The sequence below is a fragment of the Diceros bicornis genome, chromosome 4 (genome assembly GCF_020826845.1).
Source record: "Diceros bicornis minor isolate mBicDic1 chromosome 4, mDicBic1.mat.cur, whole genome shotgun sequence".
NCBI classification, from domain to species: Eukaryota; Metazoa; Chordata; class Mammalia; order Perissodactyla; family Rhinocerotidae; genus Diceros; species Diceros bicornis.
The window spans coordinates 8,120,524-8,146,430 of NC_080743.1; the positions used below are offsets into that span (position 1 = coordinate 8,120,524).

At 36.5% G+C, this 25,907-nt stretch overlaps 1 protein-coding gene across 3 annotated transcripts in view; it reads left to right on the plus strand.

Annotated features, from left to right (window-relative positions):
• Window positions 1–25,907, plus strand: part of LRRC7 (leucine rich repeat containing 7) — a 395,243-nt gene that overhangs the window by 105,702 nt on the left and 263,634 nt on the right. For all 3 annotated transcript variants that reach the window (XM_058537060.1, XM_058537063.1, XM_058537067.1), the window contains exon 3: window positions 18,119–18,236. In XM_058537060.1, coding sequence (XP_058393043.1) covers window positions 18,119–18,236 — 118 coding nt within the window. The remainder of the gene's footprint in view (window positions 1–18,118; window positions 18,237–25,907) is intronic.

Here is a 25,907-nt window from a genome sequence, read left to right on the forward strand (position 1 = left end):
AAAACACAGTGTGCAAATAAACATTATTAATATCAGCATTAACTACTGATTTGGCAAAAAAGTTGGATGTAAGTACATCGGGAAGAAGAGGAAAAAGAAAGAGAGCGGTTGTGGTGGTGAGAAGTGGTGTGAATTTTCAGCTGCCATAATAGGAACTAAATAGGTAATATCTACAACTGATAACACAAGTATAAATGCATGTGCATTCTCTAGAAATGTAGAAGAAAATACAAGAAATAATAGCTTAAAAAGTTGAAAGCAACTACCTCTAGAAAAGGAATTGTGGGATGCTAAGGAGAGGACAAAGAACTGATATAATGCTTCTATAACAATAAAAAATGAGGCTGGCCTGGTGGCACAGCAGTTAAGTGCACACGCTCCGCTTCGGCGGCCTGGGGTTCACAGGTTCGGATCCCAAGCTCGCACCAAAGCACCGCTAGTCAAGCCATGCTGCGGTGGCCAGCCATATAAAGTAGAGGAAGATGGGCACCAATGTTAACCCGGGGCCAATCTTCCTCAGCAGAAAGAGGAGGATTGGCAACTGATGTTAGCTCAGGGCTAATCTTCCTCACACACAAAAAAAAATAAAAATAAAAAATAAATAAAAATTAATTTAAAAAAATAGAAAGAGGGAGAATTGAGCTGGAAAAGAAAAGTACCAGAGGTGAGGCTTTTGGTAGATCTGACCAAATCTGACCTTATTATGGTACTTCCTTTTGAAAATGATCAATAAGACACAATAATAAATGTCCAATGCTCAAGTAAATTATAAAATATCGTTTGAACAAATTAAATGACATATAAAGTAAAAATGTAAGTTGATTAAGATGGGTCAATATCTGCTATCTATTCTTTTCACTAGTTCTTATATTGGTTATTAACTGATTATTATGTTTAAATGTTATTCGTTTCCTGACTCAGTCCTTGGTATGTGAAGTGATTCTAAATTAGAGAGGGCATTCTACTAATGCAGCAATTTGGACTCGCTTCTAGAAGGACATCATCCTCCGGGGAATTAACGGAGGGTTATTTCTCAAGAGTATAATTCTGTAGAGAAATTATACTCTAATTTCTCTAGGAATTTAAAGGACAGATGCATAGAAAACTAAGGAAATAAAAAATGAAGCAACGTCAGGAAAAAAACACGTTTTTTTTGTACTCTGGAGAAATAATCCTCCATCAATTCCCTAAAGGCTGAGTTCATTCTAGAAGTGAGTCCAAATTGCTGCGATTGTGGAATGCTCTCTCTGATTTAGACCCTCTTCGAGATCCGATTCTTCATCAGGGACTCCTGGGGAGTCAGGCCATTCTCACCTTGTTGTAGGAACATGGGATTACTTCAGTGTGATTGTGAGGCTGACCTTCCAGAGAACTGGCCTGTAGTCATATGTACAAATCACCATGTGAACATCTGCTTCCAAAAATTAGCACAGATACATGAGGCCATGAGTTAGGATCTACCATAGCGTACATGTGGTACATTTTTCTGGGATGACAATTAATTAAAAGATTTCTGAGAGAGAAATGTGAATATGTTATGGAATCAAATGCAAAATTCATCTGCACTGCAAAGATAACCAATCACATTCGCTGTATTCTGTGGTTAGAGGTACTGTGGTAGAAGTTTGAGAGACCCTCCACTAGACTTCAGAGATAAAGAAAAGTCCCTCAGGTGCTGAGAAATGATGGGAAAGAAGAGAAGCAAAAGATACGAATAATGTAAGCTCACGCTTATTGCCTGCTAGCCAGCATTTATTTAACTTCAAAGGTCAGCGCCAAAGTTCCACTAGAGCCTCTGGGTGCCGAGACGCAGGGCAGTCAGAAGCGAAATGTCTGGGGTAGCGCGGCAGAAAGCACCAGGGCTTCGGAATCAGGCGGATTTGAATTTGAACCTAGATTGGGGAAGGTTCTCCATCTGTTTCCGCCCTGACTAGGAGATAACATCCACCTTGCGGGATGGTTCTACCTGTACCTTGTTTTTGTCATCTACTGACCTTGTGGTAATTCTCATTGTTATGGGTAAAATAACATAATATGTATAAGTGTGAGTATGGAGCCTGGCAAAACGTAAAATCTTCAACAAATGGTGGCAGTTGTTATGAGCTGCAGTATCATAAAGAACATCAAAAAGTTGACTTTTTTCTTTAAAATAAGAAATGATAGTCCCACTCTATAGTAAGGAAATTATTTTCTTTTCTAAATTAACAGTGATATAAAAAGAGAGAAAATCATTTGCAGATATCTTTTCTTCCAAAATTTATGTGAAAATTTATTTTTAACAAAATATTAGAGATATTTATCTTTTCTATACAAAGAGGCAGTTTGCTGTGTCTGTAATGAACCCAAAACAGCAATAAATGAGTTAAATCTATACCAGAGATTAGAGGAAATACCAATATTCTATTTCTCTCTTTAAAACCTTTTTATTGCTTCTTGATTTCCTGGGAACAATGTAGCCTTGCTTTGGATTTTTCATTCTGGCATGTGTGTATATGTGTGTGAGTGTGTGTGTGTGTGTGTGTGTGTGTGTATATGTGTATGTGTGTGAGTGTGTGTATATGTGTGTGTATATGTGTGTGAGTGTGTGTGTATATGTGTGTGTGAGTGTGTGTGTGTGAGTGAGTGTGTGAGTGTGTGTGTGTGAGTGTGTGCGTGTGTGTGTGTGTGTGAGTGTGTGTGTGTGTATGTGGTATTTATTGCCTAGAGATTTAAGTTTTCTGTTCTTTAAATTTTAAGTGGATGAATTAAAGGTTTGTTCTCTTTTTTTGAGATGGCAACAAAGGTTAATTATGTTGAATTTTACTCCCATGGCTCTCAATTGTCTCTTTTCTCTGTGTCAGTGGCCTTTAATAGGAATAAAGGTTCTCTTTCTTTGTTCTAAATAATTAAGAACTGACTACATAAAAGCTTGTACTATACATTTACCACATGAATTTACTTGTTAACTTTAATGATGGCTGCTTCTGTCATTGCCAGTGAAGCACGGCCGCCGCCGGCCAGCAGAGAAGCTCTAACTCTTAGGAGAGACAGAGCGGGGCCAAGGCCAGCAGGGCAGGGCATGGGGGAGCTAGTAGACAGAAGTCACAACTCTGTTTAGAAGAACAGCCAGGGAAACCGAGAGAGGGGAGAGTGATGACTTTGTCAAATAGAATAGGGAGGCCAAGTAAGGCAAAAACTAGATAATCCATTAGACCAGGCAATAAAGTTTCATTTGTGACTTTTACCATAACAGCATCAGAGGAGAGGAGAGGAGAGCTTCGTGGTCTTCCCGTTGTCTCTAGAGGCTATCACATTCATCCATTCTCATGTTCTCAGCTACTGCACTGAAGACTCACAAATCTATTTTGCCAGCTCAGCCCTCTCTCTCAGTCTTCAGATTTATATGTGCTTCTGGATTTACTTGAATATTTACATTTAACAAGTCTAATTTCCCCCTGAAACCTGTCTTCTGTCCTATATTCTGTCTCTGTTGGTGACTATCCATTCAGTCCCAATACCAGGACCCTGTCATCCTTTACTCTTCCTACTTACCTGCTGCATCAAATCAAGTTGTGTCAATTTTGCCACCTAAATATTTCTTAAATCTAACCTCACCTCTCCACCCAATGAACAGAGACTTTGTCCAGCCCTCATCATCTCTTAGCAGACTAATGGAGCAGTGTCCTTATTGATATATCTTAAACCTACTTTTTTTCCCTCAATTTATTCTTCACACAGCCAACAGTGATATATCCAAATGTAAATATGACCAGGCCACAACTTAGGTTAAAGCTGTCCCCTGTCTCCTCTCCAACTTATAGGAAAAGACCATGCAACTGAGCACATAACGGTAGTATGAGGCCTCCTGTTGTCTACCTACAGCCTATCTCTCCACTCTCTTACTTCTGCTCTCACATGAAGTGTTCCTGAAACACAGAACACTTTCTTGCCTCTAAGCTCATGCTGTTCCTCTGCCTCATGTGCTACTTTAAGATTCATCTCAGTTGTCACCTCCTCCCACAGCCTTCATTCTTCACTGGCCGGTTATTGAACTCTCCTCTGTGCCTCCATATTACCATGTGTCCAGCTCTCCAATTGCACTCACCAAACCTATGGTCATTATTCATGCCATATATATTTATTGAATACCCACTCTATTCTAGGGAAATAGAGTTGAAGAAGAAAGACACTAGAATATGGAACTATGTCTGTTTGATCTCTGTTTCAGCAGTAAACACAATGTTTGGTCCAAAGTCAGGATCTCACTAAATATTTGTTGCATAAGTAATTATAATATGATTTTGTAAAAGTAGATTGTAGAAATATGTACACAAGATTATACAAAACCACAGTTGAGAGACGACTAATCCTGTTTTGCCGAGGGGTCAGGGAAGTCTGCTTGGCTCAAGTGCATTGTTAAAGATAAGACTAGAACACAATCTAATTGGGTTTTTAAAATGATAAATTGAGCCTTAGAGAAAATGTATGAACTTGTTCAATAGCGTTGGGCTAGTTAAGGGTAGAGTCAGAATTCAAATCTGGGTCTGTTTGATTTCAAAGTTCATAATTTTTCCCTCATGACTACAAGTGGAAAAGAGACTCCAGCTATCCCATGAGCCATCTTCTCTGGTTCACTGACCTGGGCAGGGCTAATCAGCACAGGTTGGGTTTTTAGTTCAAATTTACATCAAGGCATAGACAGGCAAAAATTAAATATATATATAAAATATATATATATATCAGTTTATACTAATAACAAAGTCTAAATTAATGCCATTTAACCCAATTATTCACACACCATATTGATTATTCTCTACAGACAAAGCCAATACTTTTATAAATGTCAATTAGCCAAAATTTTTTACCAACTAGTAGTTACTAAGAAAGCAACAAAAGGAAACCCTCAAGGCACACCTGTGCACACATACACACACACACACGCATTACTTGTCTTAAGCATTATAGAGACTTCAGGAATTTGCCCCAAATGACTAGCAGCAATTAAGCTACGTCAAAATTAAGAACATTTAAAGAGGGGTTGTTATATTCAGCTTTCACTTTTTCCTTTGTCTTTCTTTATGTTATTAGCTTGCTATCATCAAGTAAAGTAATCACGGATATGTAAGTTAAAGAACATTTTCATTTAAATTTTTTAAATGCAAATTGTTATCAAGTAGAATGGGTATGGCGAGGTGCTATGCCTTGATTTTCAAACTGACAGCTGTTATTCCAATAAAACAGATAAATTCCCTTCCTTCTAAGACAATGACAAATGCTAAAATAACTTTGCTGTTCCAAAGGGAGAAATGATTCAACAATGCCCTTATATAAATTGTTGCTGAAAAGATCTGTATTTTAAAAACAACAGCAGTCATATTTATTGTTTTCTAGGATAAAATGCCTGGGTATTTATTGTAGTTGCCATCTTTCTGTGAGGAAGAAAAGAGCTTTTCTCTACAGCACATTCAATATTGCTAGAATGCACTGGAATGGATTGTAAGTGTTTCCTTTTCCTACAGCTGCAATCATATTTGATGCTACCAGCACTTGTCCGGCCCCACACGTCCCACACCAGCCCACAGCTCCACTGCTCCTGGAGACCTTACAGTGCTGTTGGGCCACAAAATCCTCCCTTCTTTCTGGCACCAAGTCTTAATGACTTCTCCTCCCAGTGGATCTCCCTCCCCACCCCTTCTGACAGTACTTTAACTAAGACTCTCATTATTTTTCACCTAGGTGTTTTCTAATCGCCCACCTGCCTGCTTCTGATCACAGGTGCCAGTTGTTTCTCAAAAACAAAAATCTGAGTCAGTCACTTCCCGGCTTATGAACATTTAAGGGGCGGATATAAATGTGAGGGAGCAGCGTACAATAGTTTGAAAGGCATGCAAATCCACACATCCAAATAATCTAGGTTAAGGGCAAGGTCTAGGAAGTTTCTTTTGGAATAAAATGCACTTTGCAAAGCAAAGCCCTGTCTCTGTTATAGTGTTTATTTACTATTTGTTACATAACATTTTTTTTTTCTGTATTTGTAACCACTAGTTGACTGTAGACTTGAGGAAGGGGATACTTTATACTCGTCTTTGGGTCCTGGCACTGTGTCTGTCACTGAGTAGATGTACCAGAGATGTTCCCCGAATATGAGCAGTCTGGAAGGAGGGGAAGCAGCAAGAAAGAAAAAGAGGGAGGGAAGGGAGGAAGAGAAAAGTAAGGAAGAAAAAAATAAATGAATGTCATAATTAGAAGCTTACAATTTCACCAAGTGGATATGTAAAACCATTTTTTACTCTATTATTTTTGAGCTGGCTCTTTTCTAACTAAAGACAATTACTAACACTTGTATTAACCTAAAGAATTCTAAAACATTTTATTTTAATGTGCACAAAATAATTATTTCTGTGAAACAGCTTTCAAACGACCTTGGAAACGCGGCAGCCTCAGCACTTTTACAGGGATTCAAAGGAAGAACTTCTAAGAAACAGCCATTCAGCGATGCCAACTCATTAGATGATCAGTCCTTTTCCCTGGTGGAATCCACTTGTGCCAACACATGGCATCAATTACCCTCTCATTGAATATTTATGATCTTATACGAAACTTTTCAGGAAACGGGTTTATCTTTTTTCAAATTCACAAGCCACTAATACTTTTTTACTTATGGCAGAGAAATAAACAGCTTATGTCTTATTTTTTCTAAAGAACTATGTTCTGAGGTATAGTCATTCACATTCATGATGTTTATTGTGTCCTTAATTTTCCAAGCCTGAGTGTACAGTTGATAATAAAATGCTGATCCAAATTATAATAGTTTGCATTTATGTGGCCCTTCAGTGCTAGCAAAGTGCTGTAGCATATACTCACATTTACTGGTATTTAGGTCCTTGCTGTCAATAGATAGTCGTTGAATCTGAATCTTCTTCCCTAATCCCCCTAGGACCATTACAATGGGCTCAAAGTTCCACCAGTCTCATTCATTCTCCCCTCCCAGGCAGCTGCCAACTGTCATCAGTTATCCTTCCAAAGCACAGATCTGGCGGTGCAGAGGAAGCAGTGCGCTGCAGCGGAAATGGCTCTGGACCAGACAAAACTGCATTTGAATGCTGGCTCTGGCACTTCCTAGGTGTATGACCTTGTAAAAGCTACTCTCCTGAGTTTTCTCATCTGCAAAGTAGGGATAATGATACTTTCCTTGCAACATTGTTGCAAGAAGCAGAGATGATATATTTTAAAATATAATTTAGTGCCTTGCACCTATATAATAGGCACTCAAGAAATGGTGACTATCTTGTTATTTGCCCTCCTCTGCAGAAGAATATTCGTGAAAGAACAACTATTTACTGAGAAAGAACAATGCACAATTGCATTATATGCTGCAGATGCTGCACGAGCTAGAGAAGCTTACAGTCAAATAATCCCAAAAGAGGAACATCCGGACTTCCGTAGGGATAAATAGAGAATGTTATGAAAGTACACAAGTGGAGCATGTAAACTGGTCTTAGGCTGTGACGGAAAGGGCTGAGCTTGAAGAAGAGAGTAGAGGGGAGGTGGGATAGGGTGGGATGGAAAAAAGCTTCAGCTGGGGACTTGGCATTTGCGGTGGCAAGGCAGAGCACAGTGGGCACAGAAACTGGCAGCTGCTGAGTGAGGCTGGAGAGGTGGTAATGCAGGACTGTAGGGAGGAAGGTATGAGGAAGAGACAGGGGACAGGGGAATGACAAGATGAGAAACTGGAGAGGTGAAGGGCACTGAAAGCCATATTAAAGAATTTGGCCTTTGTCCTGAAGAAAGTAGAGAGCCATTTAAAAAGTATGAGCAGGAGATGGACCTGATCACATTTACTTTTTTAGAAGTAATATGTCATGGCCTGTGACCGGGGTCCTTAATGTAGTCCACAGATCCATGCATGAGCTTCTGGTGATTTGCAAGTTGCTTGAAATTGAATGCAAATGTGTGTGTGTGTGCACGTGCGTGTGTGTGTACGTGCGGGTGTTTTTCTGGAGCTAGCATCCATGTTGACTCAAAAATGATTAGAAATCACCATCTGAACACCTCTTGTAGGATAAAGCCCTGACTCTTATAACTTTTCACTTCTGGCTGAAACCTTCATTTTCTATTCCCTTCCACAAAGTTTAGAATTTTAATTTTTTGCTGTTCCTAATATGCCTCTGAGCCTTTCCTCCTAGTACAGGTGCCTGGACTCCCCTGCTCTTCCCAAACTATCCCTACCTCCCTACCCCACCCTCTGCTCACAGAACTACCCCTCTCTCTAAGCCGGGATGAACTGCTTCTTCCTTCTCCAGATATTCTCTCGTATTCCTTCCCCATTCTTCTCTAGCACAAGCACAGATCACAGTCATAGATTTCTGATGACCCTGCTGGAATGAAAGAGAGACAAATAGACCAGTGGACAAGAAACAGAAAGTCCAGACACTGAGCCACACTTGCATGGAAATCAGATATACAACAGAACTTGTCTTGCAAATCGGTGGAGAAATAATGGACTATTTTTAAAATGGTGCTAGAACAACTGGTCATCCATAAAGGGAAAAGAATGGATCCTTACTTCACATCATTCTCAGAAATAAATTCCAAGTGAGTCAAATCAAAACTTTAAAACTTTTAGGAGAAAAAAGAAATAGGAGACCATTTGCACATATGAAAACTGAGAGAGAAATTTGACTACTCTAAATGTCTTTTTATCAAAAGATACCATAAAAAGAATGGAAAGATGAGCCACATATTGAGAGAACCGTCAAAAAATTAGTATCCAGAATATGTGATGAACTCTTTCAAATGAATAAAACAAGAAAAGATGTTCCATTTTATTAGTAATTATGTAAAATGTGTTACCATTTTGCACATCACAGATTGGACAAAGTTAAATAGTCTGAAAATATCAAATTTTGGTAATGGTATGAAGAAGTAAGAATTCTTATCCCTGTTAGTGAAAATTTAAATTGTTACAGCCTCATTGGAAAAAATTTCTATTACTTAGTAAATTTGAACATATGCCTACCTCCTCAGAGAGACTGCGTTATGTACAGAAGCAGATGTATGTAAGAATATTCTTAGCAGCAATGTTCATGTTAGAAAAAATTGGAGACAACCCGAAAGTCTATGAACAGTAGACTATATAAGAAAATTGTTATATGAAGCATAAAGTAGTAAAAATGAATGCATAGATTATATACATCAACATGGAATAATGTTAATAACATAATATTGCAGAAAAAGTAAAGTTGCAGAAGAAAGTATACAATATTACTCCATTCGTAGAAAGATAGATCTAAACAATATATATTTTTAGGATTGCTAGACCTGTGGTAAAAGTATGAAGAAAAGTGAGGGAATGAGCAAAATGAAATTCAAGAAATTGTTTGCCTCTCAATGGTCGGGTAGGAGACAAAGGGATGTGATTGGGAGGGGCATTAAGTAGCTTCCTTAAACTGGATTGAGGAATATGGGTCTTCGGTTTATTATCATAATTTTAAAAGAACATATATATTATATACACTCTTGTGTATGTGTATTTTATAATAAAAGTATTTAAAAGACAAAAATGATCATAAGATGCACACAATGACCCGAGAAATTCATGGCTCCTTTGCTTGAGGAGCTGTCGGTGTGGTGCTTGTTTCAGAATCTGTCCTTCCTACCTCACAGACTGCTGGGAGTCGTGAGGGACTCTTTTCTTTGCTGTAGCTTCCCCTCTACATTCTGCTATCTTTTTTCTGTCTTCTTAAGCTGCATGCTTAATTCATTCATCTTCACCCCTTTATCTTTCCTAATGTAAGCATTTGAGGCCACAATTTACTCCCAGTTATTCTAGCTATATCCTGCCATTTTTAGTGTATAATATTTTATTATCAGTTGCTTATATTTCATAATTTCCAGTATGATTTCTTCTAGGACCCATGAGTTATTAAATTTAAGTTCATATATACCCAAATATAAAAGCTTTTAAAGTTATCTTTTGGTTAATAATTTATAAATTTAGTTGCATTTTGGTCCAAGAATTTGGTCTTTTTTTTACCAATTCTTTGAAGTTTGTTGAGAGTTCCTTTGTGTCAGGTATATGGTTAATTGCAAATTTTTCATATATGCTTTGTAAAAAAGTATTCTAGGGGCTGACCTCATGGTGTAGTGGTTAAGTTCAGCATGCTCCTCTTTGGCAGCCCAGGTTCGCGGGTTCGAATCCTGGGTGCGGACCTACACCACTCCTCAGCCATGCTGAGACGGCGACCCACATACAAAATAGAAGAAGCTTGGCACGGATGTTAGCTCAGAGCTAATCTTCCTCAAGCAAAAAAAAAGGAAGATTGGCAATAGATGTTAGCTCAGGGCCACTCTTGCTCACAAAAAAAAAAAGTGTTCCATAGTAGTTGACTTCAGTGTTCTTTATGTGTCCACTATAACAAGCTAGTGGCCATCATTCTTCTATAGCTTTTCTTTTCTTTTTGTCTGTTTTTAATCAATCATTGAGAGATATGTGTTAAAATACCCTGTTATGATAGTACGTTTGTAGATATGTCAAAAATTTTTTTAAATATTTTAAAGCTATGATACTAGGTACATACAAGTTAGAATTATATATTCCTGGTGAGCCGAAATGTGTATTAACATGCGGTCACTATCTCTCTAGTAATGCATTTTGTTTTAAATTAATATTGCTGCATAAAATTTCTTTTGGTGAATTTTGCAAGTTTTATGATTTTTCCTTCAAGTTTTGGGTGTATCACTGAATGAAGCTTGATTATTTTTAATTTGAATCCACTCCAATAGTCTTTGTTTTATAATTGGAGAGATTAATCCATATTTATTGATGGCAACTACTGGTATATTTGCATTAATTTATTCCACTCTTTTTTTATCTTTCTTCTTCTAAGTATTTACTTGTTTTCCGTTATATTTATTAAAGATCTTTTTTTTATCTTTATCTCATTCCACTTGCTTTGCCTCTACCCACTAGGAAATTATACACCTTACTTATATTTCTTTAGTTGTTACTCTAGAAATTTTAACATACATATTTAACTTTAATATAAAGTTAGCCAGTATATTTACCCTCCTCCCAAACAATGCAAATTTCTGAGAATGTTTTTAATTTGATTATCTCTTTCCTGGTACGTATGGCTTTATTGTTCAGAATTTTAGTTCTACATTGATTTTTTCCCAGCTTTATCGATATATTATTGACATATAACATATGTAAGTTTAAGGTACACAGTGTGACGACTAAATGCATGTATATTTTGCAAAGTGATTGCTACAATAAGGTAATAAGGTGCCAATAAGGCACCAGATCTCCATCCCTTCACATAATTATGATTTGTGTGTGTGTGTGTGCGTGTGTGGTGATAACATTTAAGACCTACTTTCTTAAAAACTTTCAAGTATGTAATACAGTATTGATAATTATCGTCACCATGCTGTGCATTAGAGCCCCAGATCTTATTTATCCTGGAGCTGGGAATTCGTACCCTTTTGCCAACATCTTTCCATTTTCCCCACCCCCTAGCCCCTGACAACCACCATTCTACTCTCTATTTCTATGAATTCGGCTTTTTTATATTTCACATGCAAGTGAGGTCATACAGTATTTTTCTTTCTCTGTCTGACTTATTTCACTTAGCATAATACACTCAAAGTCCATCCATGTTGTTGCAAAAGGCAGGATTTCCTTCTCTTTTATGGCTGAATAATATTCCTTTGTATATATATGACACATCTTTATTTGTTCATCTGTTGATGGACACTTAGGTTGTTTCCATGTCTTGGCTATTGTGAATAATACTGCAATGAGTATGAGGGTACAGATATCTCTTGGAGATAGGGTTTTCATTTCCTTTGAGTATATACCCAGAAGTGGAATTGCTGGATCATTTAGTAGTTCTATTTTTAATTTTTTGAGGAACCTCACACTGTTTTTCATAGTGGCTGTACCAATTTACATTCCCACCAACAGTGCACAAGGTTTCCCTTTTCTCCACAGCCTTGCCAATAGCTTGTTATTTCTTGCTTTTTTTTTTTTTTTTTTTTTTTTTGGATAATAGCCATTCTAACAAACGTGAAGTAATATCTTGTTGTGGTTTTGATTTGCATTTCCCTGATGATTAGTGATGTCAAGCATCTTTTCATGGCTATTTGTGTGTCTTTGGAAAAGTGTCTATTCAAGTCTTTTGCCCATTTTTTAATCATATTTTTTTTTTTTGGTGTTCGGTTGTATTGGTTCTTTATATATTTTGGATATTAATCCCTCATTGGAGAAATGGTTTGCAAATATTTTCTCCCAGTCCATAGGTTGCCTTTCATTTTGTTGATTGTTTCTTTGGCTGTGCGCAAAGTTTTTAGTTTGATGTAGTCCCATTTCTTTATTTGTGCTTGCACTTTTTTTTTTTTTTTTTTTTGGTGAGGAAGATTGTCACTGAGCTAACATCTGTGCCAATCTTCCTACATTTTTTGTATGTGGGCCACCACCTCGGCATGGCTTGATGAGCGGTGTGTAGGTCCATGCCCAGGATCCAAACCCACGATCTCTGGGCCACTGAAGCAGAGCACACAAATTCAACCACTACGCCACCTGCACTTTTTTTTTTTAACTGAAGTAAAGTTGGTATATCACATTACATAAATTTCAGGTTGTACAACATTATAATTCAACATCTGTGTAAAATACAAAGTGATCACCCCAAAAGTCTAGTTACTGTCCATCAGCATACAATTGACCCCTTTCACCCATTTCACTCACCCTACAACCTCTGTGTCATATCCAAAAAGCCTTTGCCAAGACCAGTGTCAAAGAGCTTTTTCCCTATGTTTTCTTCTAGTAGTTCTACAGCTTCAGGTCTTACATTTAAGTCTTTAATCCATTTTGAGTTAATATTTTGTGAGTGCTATAGGATAGGGGTCCAATTTTATTCTTCTGCATGTGGTTATCCAGTTTTCCTGACACTTTATTGAAGATACTGTCCTTTTCCCCGGTGCTTCTTTTCAGCCCCCTTGTCAAACATTAGTTGACCGTATATGAGTGAGTTTATTTCTGGGCTCTCAATTCTGTTCCGTTGATCTATATGTCTATTTTTATGCCACTACCATACTGTTTTGACCTATATTGATCTTTTAATCTCACAATTAGACGTTTTGTTGTTGTTTTATATAGCCAGTGTTTGTTTAGATTTAACCACACATTTTCCTTTTTAAAAAAATTTTCATTTTATTGCTATTCCTTCTTGCAGATCTACTGCCTTTGATACTCTGCAATTTCATATAAGTCTAGATGTAGGTTTCTTTTCATTTATCTTGTCTAGAATTTGTTGAGCTTGCTCAATCTGAAGATGTGTCTCTCAATCATTCTGGAATTCCTCAGCCATCTCATTCTCTTTTGCTCTACTAATTTTTCCTAGAATTTCAAAAATATCTTCTTACTTTATGCTTCATGTCATTTAACCAGTCTTTTGTATTTTTCATCTCCTTGTCTTTCATTCTGTCATTCATTCTACATTAACTTCTTAACATCTAGTTTACTATTACTTTCTCCAGCAATGTTTAATCTACTGAGCTCTCTTTGATAATCTCTTGTTTTATCATTATGCTTTCAAATCCCACTTTTATTTCTTTAAGTATATTAAATGCATTTATTTTGCATTTTGTGTTTTATAATTCTTACCAGCAAGATTGTTTTTCTGCAGCATCTCATTCAGGTAGATTATTTAATCATATATGCAGTGATTTTTTTTTTTTTTTGATGATGCCATGTTTCTTGGAACTTTATCTGTAGGAATTCATTGAGACCTGAATTTAAAGTTCATTCCTTCAGGGGAGATTTATGTTTACTTCTACCAGGCACATAGGGGCAATGCTAACACAGGACCACCTGTGACTCCAGATTGGGTTGTAGGGAGCCTCGTAGATACTGTGAATTCCAGTCCCTAACCTAGGGGAAGTTAGGCTTGTGGTTGGTATCCTTAGAAGACTGATTTTCTTTTTTCTTTCTGTGTCTTTTTATTTCTTCCTTTTCCTTGCTTTTTCCTTTCCTTCTCCCTCTCCATCCATTCCTTTCTTCCTCCCCTCCTTTCTTCCTTCTTTCTCTTCCTTTTCTTATTTCTTTCTTCTTTATCATTCCTCTTTCTTCCTTCTTTCACTTCTCTCTCTCTCTTTCTTTTCTTCCTCCTTCTCTCCCTCTTTTTTCTTCTTTCTTCTCCCTTCACTCAGAGCCAAAACTGAGAAAGGCACGCCTTCCCCACTGACTGACTCCCTTTGCAGGACTCAGTTTTTCTAGTTTGCTGAGAGTGTCACCCTTGGGAACCCTCAACTCCATATGGAGTGGTCTCTAAGCCGGTCTCTAGCTCTGTTCAGACCCCAAGCAATCTTCTATCCTTCTGCTTCCAAAAAGAAGTCAACCTTCAGCCACCAGAGACCAAGAGATACCACCAGATCAAAAGCTAAATGCAGACCCACTTAACTCTATTTGTTAGTATTTTCTTGTTATTCTGGAATTTAAGGAATTCCTATAGTCTACTACCAGAGCTCAGTGGTGTGTTAAAAGAATGTGTGTGTCTGTGTCTGTGTGTGTGTTTGTGTAGTTTTGCTGCACTAAAAGATTTTTCTTTGAATATTTAGTCCACCATTCAACTAAAAACAGAAATTGATGATATCTTTTCATGTCTTTATCTTCAGTGCTGAATATAGACCATAGCATGTAATAAGTATTCAATAAATATATTTTAAATGTATGTAGATGTTGTATACTCGGAGCTTTCACTCCAAGATCTAACTCTCCTTATGCTATCAAATGTCTGAGACTAGTTTGAGTTACATTCTTTGAGTTGGGAGTATCTTTAGATGCTACAAGAAAGGTGCAACATTATCCCTCTTTTGCCTTCATCAGGATAACTTGTGCTGGCTCTTGGTGATCCAATTCTGTATCACCTCTTTCAGGAGTACTTTCATGAGTCAACCCCACCACCATTATGAACATAATCTACTGTGTTTTCATCACACCTGATATTTACCTTGGCATAGTTTTCTCACATTGCATTTAATTTGTTGCCTAAATGTTAAAATGTAAGCAATGAGCTCAGTGGCTGTGTCTTATTCACTGTGTGTGTCCCTTGCACTTGGCATAGTGTCTAGTTCATAGCAGGTATCAATTAATGGTTTTCCATAAATGAATAAATAATACTTTTTAGAATATACATTTTTGGCCCCAAATATGTTTTTATTTTCAACACTCAGACCTTTCTCTTTTGTGTCAGCTCTCTTAGAAAACACCTAGCTATTACTTTTTGGAGTCAGTAATTTAAATTGCATACCCTTCTCAAACCAATTTCTGTCAGAGTTAAATTGCTTCCTTTAGCCCAAGAAAAAGAACACTTTAGAACACAAATATTTTAGGACTCAAAACAGTTTTATTGTTTTTGAAATGTAAAATATCATTAGCAAATGAAAGGCAGGATAGCCATAACCATTAACAGTCTTACTGTAATCAAGTATTAATTATATTTGCTGTTTTATACTATATGGAAGAATTACAGCTATTTCATAGTCATCTTCACTTCATTTTCATTCAAAGCTTGAATGTTGAAAGAATCATTAAAATGCCTTCTTAATTTATTTGCCAATTTATAGACATCATGACTCATATTCAAAAGTTCACTGCTTTGTTTATGAAATTTAGATTCCGCTGAGATTGTTTACTATCTGAACTTTCAGATCCAGTGAAATACCACTCTCAGCTGGAACTGAACACTCTCCTCATTTCTTCTGTACTTATTTAAGTATACTTTCAAAGATATTTATTCAGCGTACACTGTGTACAAGACACTGTGCTAGTCACTTTGGTATACATACACGATGTTGGAACAGGTTGATACCAAGATGAATCAGACATGACTCCTGCCTTCAAAGGCTTCATCATCTAGAAAAGTAAGAAATAGATTATTATTATAGGCGTGCCTCTGTGTCTGTGCATACAAATATTAATAACGGCTAGCATTTATCAAGCTCTTATTATGTGCCAAACACAGTTTTACATTTTTACAAGTAATTCATTTCGTTAAAACCAAGGCCATTGATTATAAGCACACCGTTATTGTAGTACCATTAAGAAAGAAACACTCCTTAAAAATTATAACTGTCTCTTGATTGTAAGATGCATCCCAAATATCAAAGACGTTAATATGTGAAAAAATGCAGGACTTAGAATTGCTGAAATATATTAACTCATTTAATCCTGTCGACAACCCTTCAAGTTAGGTAATGTTATTGTTCCCATTTTATAGATGAGGAAATTGATAGGGTTCAGAGATGTTAGGTAACTTGTCCAAGATCACACAGCTAGAAAGTAGATGAAGGGCGTTTGAACCCACATCAGTCTGACTCCAAATGTCATGCTCTTAGCCTCTATACCAGAGAGATCTTGGATTCTCTATGTAGTAGGGTGTTCCAGAGTTTCTATTTCTTTTGTTCTTGACATGGCTTCATTTAAAATTGGAGAAGAGTAAAAGGATCTCTGTTAATTCTTGAGAGAAATTGAGAACTGATGTAATGAGACTTGAATTTACCAAAAAAACCTTCTGTTTTGGAAATCATTTGTCTGAACTTTTCATAAATGATTATAGTAATCAAACTAAAGAGTAGTTAATACATCTTACCAACATCAGTCATGAGGCAATTGGTTTTTTTAAATCTATGAATCTATAGCTAATCCCATTGCATGTAGATATAATGATCCTAACAGAATGACAGGGACTGAACAAAAACTTAAATTAGCTTTTACCATGAGTGTAGACATCTGTTTTTCTATTTTTTAAGAGGCAAAATTAGTAGTTAGAGGAAACTATCTCTTTCAAACTATCTCCATCAAAGTTCTCTTTTTTAGGTCTTATAAAAAGAAGTAGCAACATTTCTGTATAGCGTGTTGAAATTTTAGCACTGCATGAAGTGTTGCAAATAATCTTTGTAAGGATGAAGATGACTATCCAAAAGCAAGGAACTTTGTATTTTGTCTTAAGTAACAGCCAACACAATCTATTTTTTAAAAAGCTAATGAGTTAAGAAATAACAACCGTGTACTACATTGTTTTTGCCTATAAATAATGAATTATATATAAGAACAAGCAGTGGTTATGTGTACTGTGGGCCAATTGCATAGTCATGGATACCAGAGACTTCATCTATGGAAATTCAGCACAATAGAATTAGAAATGTCAAACAGAAAAGATCTCATTAAGATAATTCTTCCAGAAATGAATCAAAAATTCTATCCCAGCTGTTCATATCTTGAGTAGTCAAGATGAGATGGACAGAGCTAAAAAATCTTACTTATTGTTTTCCAAAATATGGTACTGGAAACACCTATATCAAAATAACCAGATCACTAGAGTGCTTCTGAAAAATACAGATTTTGACCCCCATCCCAGACCCACTGTAACAGTAGTTCGGTGGGTAGAGCCCAAGGACCCACATTCTGAACAAGCATCTTCACCCACCAGAGATTAAAATCATGCTGGATTTGAGAACCATTGCTTTAACATGTGACTCTTCCCCACCTAGTACTTTGGACTGATGGCAGAAACGAACCAATCGCTAGTGATTTTATTCACCAAATATCAGAGGTTAAATGTTTCATTTGCTAGATGTTTACAAAGCAGTGTGGAGGACACAAAGGAAATGTGAGTTCCTGTATTCAAATGTATTGCAGCTCTTGCATGTCATATCAACAACTGCTCAACATGATTAAATGGAAGTAACACATGGTTGCAGAAAAAGAGAATTGAGGTCATCCTGGTAGCTGTGGAAATAGAAAGAAAGGGACAATTCCAGAAATTATTTCAAAAAAAAATCAGTAGGATCAGTGGCAAATTGAACATTAATAGTAAACAGAAGGGAAAAAAAATAGACTGCCTTGGGTTTTGAATCTGGGTAGCAGAGAAGAGTGAGGCACTAACATGGGGATGGGATGTGAAAACATTCTGAAAACAATGGAGAGGATGGATGTGGGAGCAGTTGAGACTTCTGTGTCCGGCCCTCTTACCACCACATTTATAAAGATGGTGAATTGAATTTTGTTACACAGTTTATGTATGAATGGATTTAACCAAATTGAGATCTAATTAATCATTATTTTCTTTTACAGCAATTGTTCAACTGTCAAGCTCTACGAAAACTAAGTATTCCTGATAATGACCTTTCAAATCTGCCAACCACTATTGCTAGTTTAGTTAATCTTAAAGAACTCGACATCAGTAAAAATGGTAAGATTGTCATCTCATCTCTAAATAACTTGAATTTTTTCTGCAAATGTGCTTTAATGTTTTCTCTCAGCAAATGACATAATGTAACACTTTTTTCTTTGATTTTGTTGCAACTCTAAGTTAGTTTTGTCACAAAGTTCAATCCTAAATTACAAGTCAGACAGAAAACCTCTTTCCCTCCTTTTACTAATGTGCCTGACTCACTCAGGCCTCATTTCCCTCTGCATTCAGATATGTGATTTAATCTTTTCTAGAGTATTGTACTGCCTTTATGCCATTTATTTTCCTCATTCTCAGAGTAAAAGTTTTTCCAACATGTCTCAAATATCACCTGCCCAATGAGATCTATCTGTTGACCCTACTTGAAAGTGAACTCCCAATTACCCTCACTGCTCCATTTTCCCCATAGCACGGACCATCTTCTCAATATTGTAGAATTTACTTATTTGCTATGGTTATTGTCTATCTTCTCCTGACCCAGAATGTAAACTCCATTATGTGATGGTAGGGATTTTTCTCGGTTTGGGTCACCAATGTATCTCAGATGTCTAGAGCAGTGCCTAGTAAATAATAGGTGCTCAGTAGTATTTGTCACATTTCTGAACAAACTCGTATGTCTGGTGATCCCGTGGATGCTGATGCTGATGTTAATATTCATCTTGAGGATGTTTTCCTCTGAATGTTTGTGGGAGTCTCCTGTGTCCTCATATATTCATTAAACCCTCATTTCCTTCCAAATGACCTTGACTCCCTATTTTATTAGAATAAAGCAAGAATCAGTCAAAAAAGGTTATGTGAGGCACTGTGAGGATATAAAACATGACTCCTCCATCTTTAAGCAAGTCAGTTAAACTGTGTGTGTGTGTGTGTGTGTGTGTGTGTGTGTGTGTGTGTGGTGCTTTGTTTATTTCAGGCAATGTGCTTCATTCCAAAGGGACTGGCATGAACAAAACAGGTCCCTGACCTCACGAAGCTTACATTCTAGTGGGTGCTTTAGACATTAAACAAGTAATTATGGATTATTAAATAAACAATTGAGTGTAAAGCTACAGTGGATATGAAGGGCATGCATATTACTAGGACATAATCTATTCAGTGTGGTTAGGGAAGGTTATCCCAAGAAGTGACAACCAAGCTCAGACAGGACAAATAGGAGTTGTTGTTCAATGGATATGAAGTTTCATTCATGCTGGATGAGTAAGTTGTAGAGATCTGCTGTACAACATAGTGCTTGTAATTAACAATGTGGTATTGTGCACTTCAAAATTTGTTAAGAGGGTAGATCTCATGTTAAGTGTTCTCACCACAAAAGAAAAGAAAACCATCAAGGGGATACTAGGAAACTTGGGAAGTTGCTGGATATGTCTATTACCTTGATGGTGGTTATGGTATCATTGGTGTTTCCATATGTCCAAACTCATCAAATTTATCCATTAAATATGTGCAGTTTTTGTGTATCAATTATACCTCAGTAAAGCTGTTAAAAAAAGGAAAAATAAAATGGGGCCAGCCCCGTGGCATAGTGGTTAGGTTCGCACACTCTGCTTTGGCAGCCTGGGGTTTGTGGGTTTGGATCCCGCGTGCAGACCCATGCACTGCTTATCAAGCCATGCTGTGGCAGGTGTCCCACATATAAAGTAGAGGAAGATGGGTACAGATGTTAGCCCATGGCCACTCTTCCTCAGGAAAAAGAGGAGAATTGGCAACAGATGTTAGCTCAGGGCTAATCTTCTTCACCAAAAAAACAAAAGAAAAAATACTAATTTAAGCACCCTTAAAAAAAAGTCAGGTAAGACTGGCTTGACATTCTAGGGAAGTAAGGATCTTAATTGAATCTGTTTTGTTAAGGACTACCAGAAAAATCTCTTGATCACATGTAAATATGACGTTCCTGGACAATCTTGTTTAAAATTAAGATCCTGCTGTTATTAGCCACTAGAAGTAGACCCTATTTCCCTTTTCTGTTTTATTTCCTTAATAGCATTTATGGGAAACTGACATACTATATGTTTAAATCATTTATGCATCGTCCAGACTCCTCTTACTAGAAGTAAAATTCATTGATGCCCCAATTTTCTTCTTGTTTCGGTTGCTGGTGTTTCTCTATGGCCTAAAATAGTGTATGGCATGTTGCAGGAGTTCAATAAATATTTACTGAATGAATTCATGAATGAATGGTCCTTCTGGAACATGGAACACTTGTTGAAATGTACCAGTGTGAATTGCCAGTGATTTCTTCCATTCAAGTCTATGAGAGTCACAGAGAACTTTATAGTGTCGCTGGGGAGATAAGACTAAAACCTATAAATAATCAGTGAATATCGTAAAACATTATACAATGAAGTGCTTAATTATATGACACAAATTACAATCGTAAATTCTTAGAGAATAGGAAGATTAATTCAGGCTGCTTTATTATTAGGGAAGAGTTCAAGTGAAGGATATAACCTGAGGATTTCCATGAGGCACAGCAGCATCTGAATAAAGGAAGGCATTTCATTTGAAGGAGACAGTCCGAGTGCAAATGGGGAACACAAACATTCTTCTCCACAAACTTGACTTACCACTTAGAGGGTTTTCAGGAAGACAATCCTAAAAGGACCACATGCAGACTTAGAGAGAGAATAGCAATGTAGGCCCACTGAAGGATGACATCAGGTCTATCTTTATTCTTTTAAGGATAGATTTAACAGGCCATATTTGTATGGATTGATAATTTTGTACTTTAATAACAATTAATACTGGTTATATATTTATACACATTCACACATCAAATTCTATTTTCAAATTACAATTTCTGAGAAATATCACATGGCCAAATATACCACATCCCTTGACCTTTGGTCAGGTTTGCATGAATAATTCAAGGAAATAAAAATCTATCTTATTTTTAAAGAGGATCAGAAAAAAATTTATTACTAAATATAAACATAAAACTCCTGAGAAATATGACATTTTTATGAGCATTTTAATAATCTTCTAGTGGCCCTCTTTCATCAAGAAATTTTTGCTGCCAGGAGGTACATTGCAAGTTATACTTCAACTCAGAAGTAAGTCTGTGAGTATCCTTAGAAGTCCTTGTGAGTACTATTTAGGGACTTGTAGCTATGCTTATGATCTCTGTATTCTGGAAATATGTATGCAAAAAGACAGGCAAGATGTGGTAAACCACTCTGCAAAGTTAATAAAGTACAAAAGATTTGATGAACATGATGACATATCAGCCGTTGCTAGAAGTTATGCCAACAGTAAAAGATTTCAACACGCCAGCCCTTTCAGAAAATCATACGTAAAAATGCTGTCACCGAATTCTGTGACAGAGACCTAGACAGTTACTTAAGGAGCTTAATACATCCTTTGGGAACCTGTCAGGTGAAGAACGAACAGAGAGCAGAGAATAAGAGCAGTGTCAGTACTACAGTTGACAAGATTGGAATAGTCCTGGTGCGAAAGAGTCAAGACACCAGAGAATGTAACCAGTATTGTATTTAGGGACAGAAAATAGAGACAGGGACTCGTCAATCTAGGTAAAAATTTGCCCGAAATGTGCTGGAAGTCGATGAGTGACTCTTTACGATGAAACTAATTCACTTGGAGGCTGAGGTTAAATCTGATCTCGGTTGTCCCTGTGGCCTCCAATCTTTACTTTTCATGTCCAGTCTTCCACCTGTCATCTGATTCACCATTTTTCTTTCCATAATTCAAAGATACTATTTTATATTCAAACCTTTAGATAAGTGAACTATTGTATGAGAAAAAGTATCCACACAGTTTGTGTGAATAGCTTTCATCCTCCTCTCTAACCATGTCTCCAACTAACCCATCTCCTTTCCGTTTCATCCTCAGGTTGTGCCAAATTGTCATTCCCAAATGCATCAGGCTGGTTATTTGTGACCCAAGAAACCATACTATTTTCTGTCTCCCAAATATTCCTTCCGCCCCACTGCTGTCCCTCATCAACCAGAGTCCTCTTCACCTTTAAAAAGATATTTCAGATGTCATTTATTCTGGGAAACTTTCCTAACACCCTGTACACATAGAGAATTAATTACTCCTTCCTCTGTTGTACCTTTATACTCTGTATATGTTTTCATTTTGAACTTATCTCACTTAGCAATTTAATTTCTATGTATCTTTGTGTATTAGAGTAGATTATGTAACCTTTGAATCAGGGACTATTTTACTCTTTCTCTATTTGGAGCTACTAGCACAATTCCCAGCATACACGGTAGGTGCTCAATAAATCATTGGTAGGTAAATAAACATTATACAGAGCATTCTTTTAAAATATATAATGTGTATTACATTACATTAGGGACCCTACATAGGATAGGGTCCCAACCTTTTATATTGGGGACTTGTTGAAGTTGTAACTGAGTGCTGAAAAAGATAGATATGACACTGCAATAAGCAATGAGTAACCACTAAAATTAGCTCTAACCTGCCATATGGTATTATATTTAATATCCTTGTTCCTTCCAATAAATGACTAGCTGTCAAGCTGTGACCTCACCCTTGAGCTTCAAACTAGTATAGCCAACTGCACACTGGACATAGCTATAATATGTTCCACAAACACCCGCAAACATAATGTATTTAAAACCACTCATCATGCACTTCACTCAGCTTTTCCTCCATCCTTCAGTTCTCTGTTAATGTTACTATTATCCACACAGGCATTCAATGCAAGAATCCATTCTTACCTCTGACTCCTATATGTATTCAGTCACCAAATCCTGCCAAATTCCTCTCCTAAATATGTGTCAAGTCTGTGTCCTTCTCACCATTCCCATTGTTACCATCTTACTTTAGTCTCTTGTCTCTTTCCTGGACTACTTGAAGAGCCTCCTAATTGGTCTCCCCATCCCCATTACAGCCACCTCCCTTCCCAAACCCATCCTCCACAAACAGCTTTAGCACTCTTTCTAAATTGCAAACATGACTAGGTTACTCTTCTACTTAAGATAACTTCGGTTGGTCTAGGATAGAGTGTAGACTCCCTAACAGCCTTACAAGTCCCCACATTTACCTTCACGTACACTTCCATCCCATCTGCCCATCTCACCAAAGATGATTTGCACTTTCTAACTTTATCGTCTAGATACTGAAGAGCTGCCTTAAATATTCAATGCTGTTTCACCATCTCTGTGTCTCTATTTCTATTATTTCCTCTGCCTAAACCACCTTTCACACCTCTTTTCACCTGGTTCAATCTCACTCATAATTCAAAACTCAATTTAGTACTAAAATCTCTTGACACTTATTTATATTAAAAATGTTTATGTGGTTTTAATTTTTAAACTATTAAAAATTTTAAGCGTGAAGAAAATAACATGAGACAGCAATGTGCCCACCATGAGATTAAAGTGTTAACATTTACTATAGATATCACACCCTGGTTTTAAAAAATAAAACATTACAAAAACTTGTACATTCTCATCCCCATTCCTTTCCACTTCCTCCCTCTCAGAGTTAGCGTGTTTAAAATTTCAATGAAGTGCTAATACGTTGTATATATTGTTCTGCGAGTTTTTATTCCACATTATGTGTCTGAAATTTGTTCTTGATGATCTATGTGGATCTAATTCTACCAGCAAAGTACCAAGTTCCCACTGCTCCATAACACTTGGGGTTATTAGATATTTTAAGTGTTGGCCAATCAGATGGATATATAAGCGTAGCTCAATATTTTAATTTGTATTTCCCTAATCACTAGTGAAGATGGCATTTTTAAATTTCTTTTTATGGCGAGTGTCGAGTATCTTTCTCTACAAATTGCCTTTTGGTCCATTTTTATTTTGTATTGGTTGTCCATTAGGTATGTTCTTGGTAATTTGAAAGATTTATATATTGTGAACACTAGACCCTTGTTGGTTAAATAGGTCACAAATATCATCTCCCAATTTGTGGCTTGTCTTTTCACTTTGCTTGGTATACCATTTGTCATAGAGAAGTTGCCAATTTTAATGTACTAAAATTTATCACTCTTCCCTTTATGCGCTGTATTTTTACAGTTTATTTAAGAAATTCTTCCCTACTCTAATACCATAAAGATAATTTTTCTATATTTTCTTCCGAAAGTATTAGTTTTTCTCTTCACATTTAGGCCTTTAATTTATTTGCAACTTTTTGTGTGTGTGTGTGAGGAAGATTGGCCCTGAGCTAACATCTGTTACCAATCTTCCTCTTTTTGCTTGAGGAAGATTGTTGCTGAGCTAACATCTGTGCCAATCTTCCCTATTTTGTATGTGGGACACTGCCACAGCATGGCTTGATGAGCTATGTGTAGGTCTGTGCCCAGGAACCAAACCCATGAACCCCAGGCCACCAAAGCAGAGCATGTGAACTTAACCACTACACCACCTGGCCAGCGGCTGCAACTCAGTTTTTGTACTATATATGATCAATATTTATTTTTTTCACATGAATATATAATTAATTATTCCAGCAACATTTATTAGTCTCGTTTCCCCACTAATTTATAATTCTCCCTCTTTTACATATAAGAGACGTTTTTCCAAACTCTCTGTCCTGTTCCATCAGCTTATGTGCCTATGCGTGTGCCGATGTCACATTGTTCTAATCACTATAACTTAATATTAAGTTTTAATATCTGATAACACAAGTCCTCTTTTTTCTTTTTCAAAAATATCTTGCTGTTCTTATTACTTAATTCTTCCATATGAATTTTAGATTCAACTTGTTGAGGTTCACAAACAATCTATTGGGATTTTTTTAATTGTCTTGAATTTAAAGATTAATTTGGGGAGAATTGGCATCTTTGTAAGTATTATAATCCATGAACATTGTTTTTACCTTTCTTTAGGTCTTATTTTGTGTCTTTCAATAAAGTTTCGTGATTTTCTTCAAGAAAGTCTTGACACATCTTGTTAAAGTTATCTCTAAGTAGTTTAAGTTGCTAGTTTCATAAATTGTATTCCTTTTTAAAAAGTACTTTATCTAATTTTAGTTGATGCTATGTAGCAACATTACTCATTTTGGTGTCTTGATCTTACGTTCAGCCATGGTGCTGAATTATAAGTTCTAATATATAACCAGTAGATTCTTTTGAACTTTTACGTATAAGATTGTATCATCTGCATATGACAATTTTATTCTTCTTTCTCATCCTTATACCTTTATATCTTCTTGAGTCACTTTTTCATAAGTTATGATTTCATGGGAACTCATCTATTCCATCATCCAGATGTTCAATTTTATTGTCAAACAATGTTCATAGGCTTCTCTTACGTGTTTTATAAATCTCTACTATATCTGTGATTGTTTCTTCCTAATATTTCTAATATTCTTTAATTGTGCCCTCTATGTTTTACTTTTTTATCATCCATCCTGCCAGAGTCTTTTCTTTACTCATCTTTCAAATAATACTCTTTTGTCTTACTAATCTCTCTAATGGTTGGTTAGTTGGTTGATTTTCCAGTCATTAATTTCTACTTGTCTGCTTCCTACTGCAGCTATTTTTATTATGCCCCTTCTACTTTCCTAGAGTTGACTCAGGTTTTTTTAGTATTCTAATATACTTGTGGCTTTTTAAGTCATCATATTATTTTTATCGAAATATACTGCAGACTACATGATCTGGATGATACTGATTTCTCATTGTTCATTGACTTTCACATTTTTGCCAAGTATGTGGTCAGTTTTTAAAAT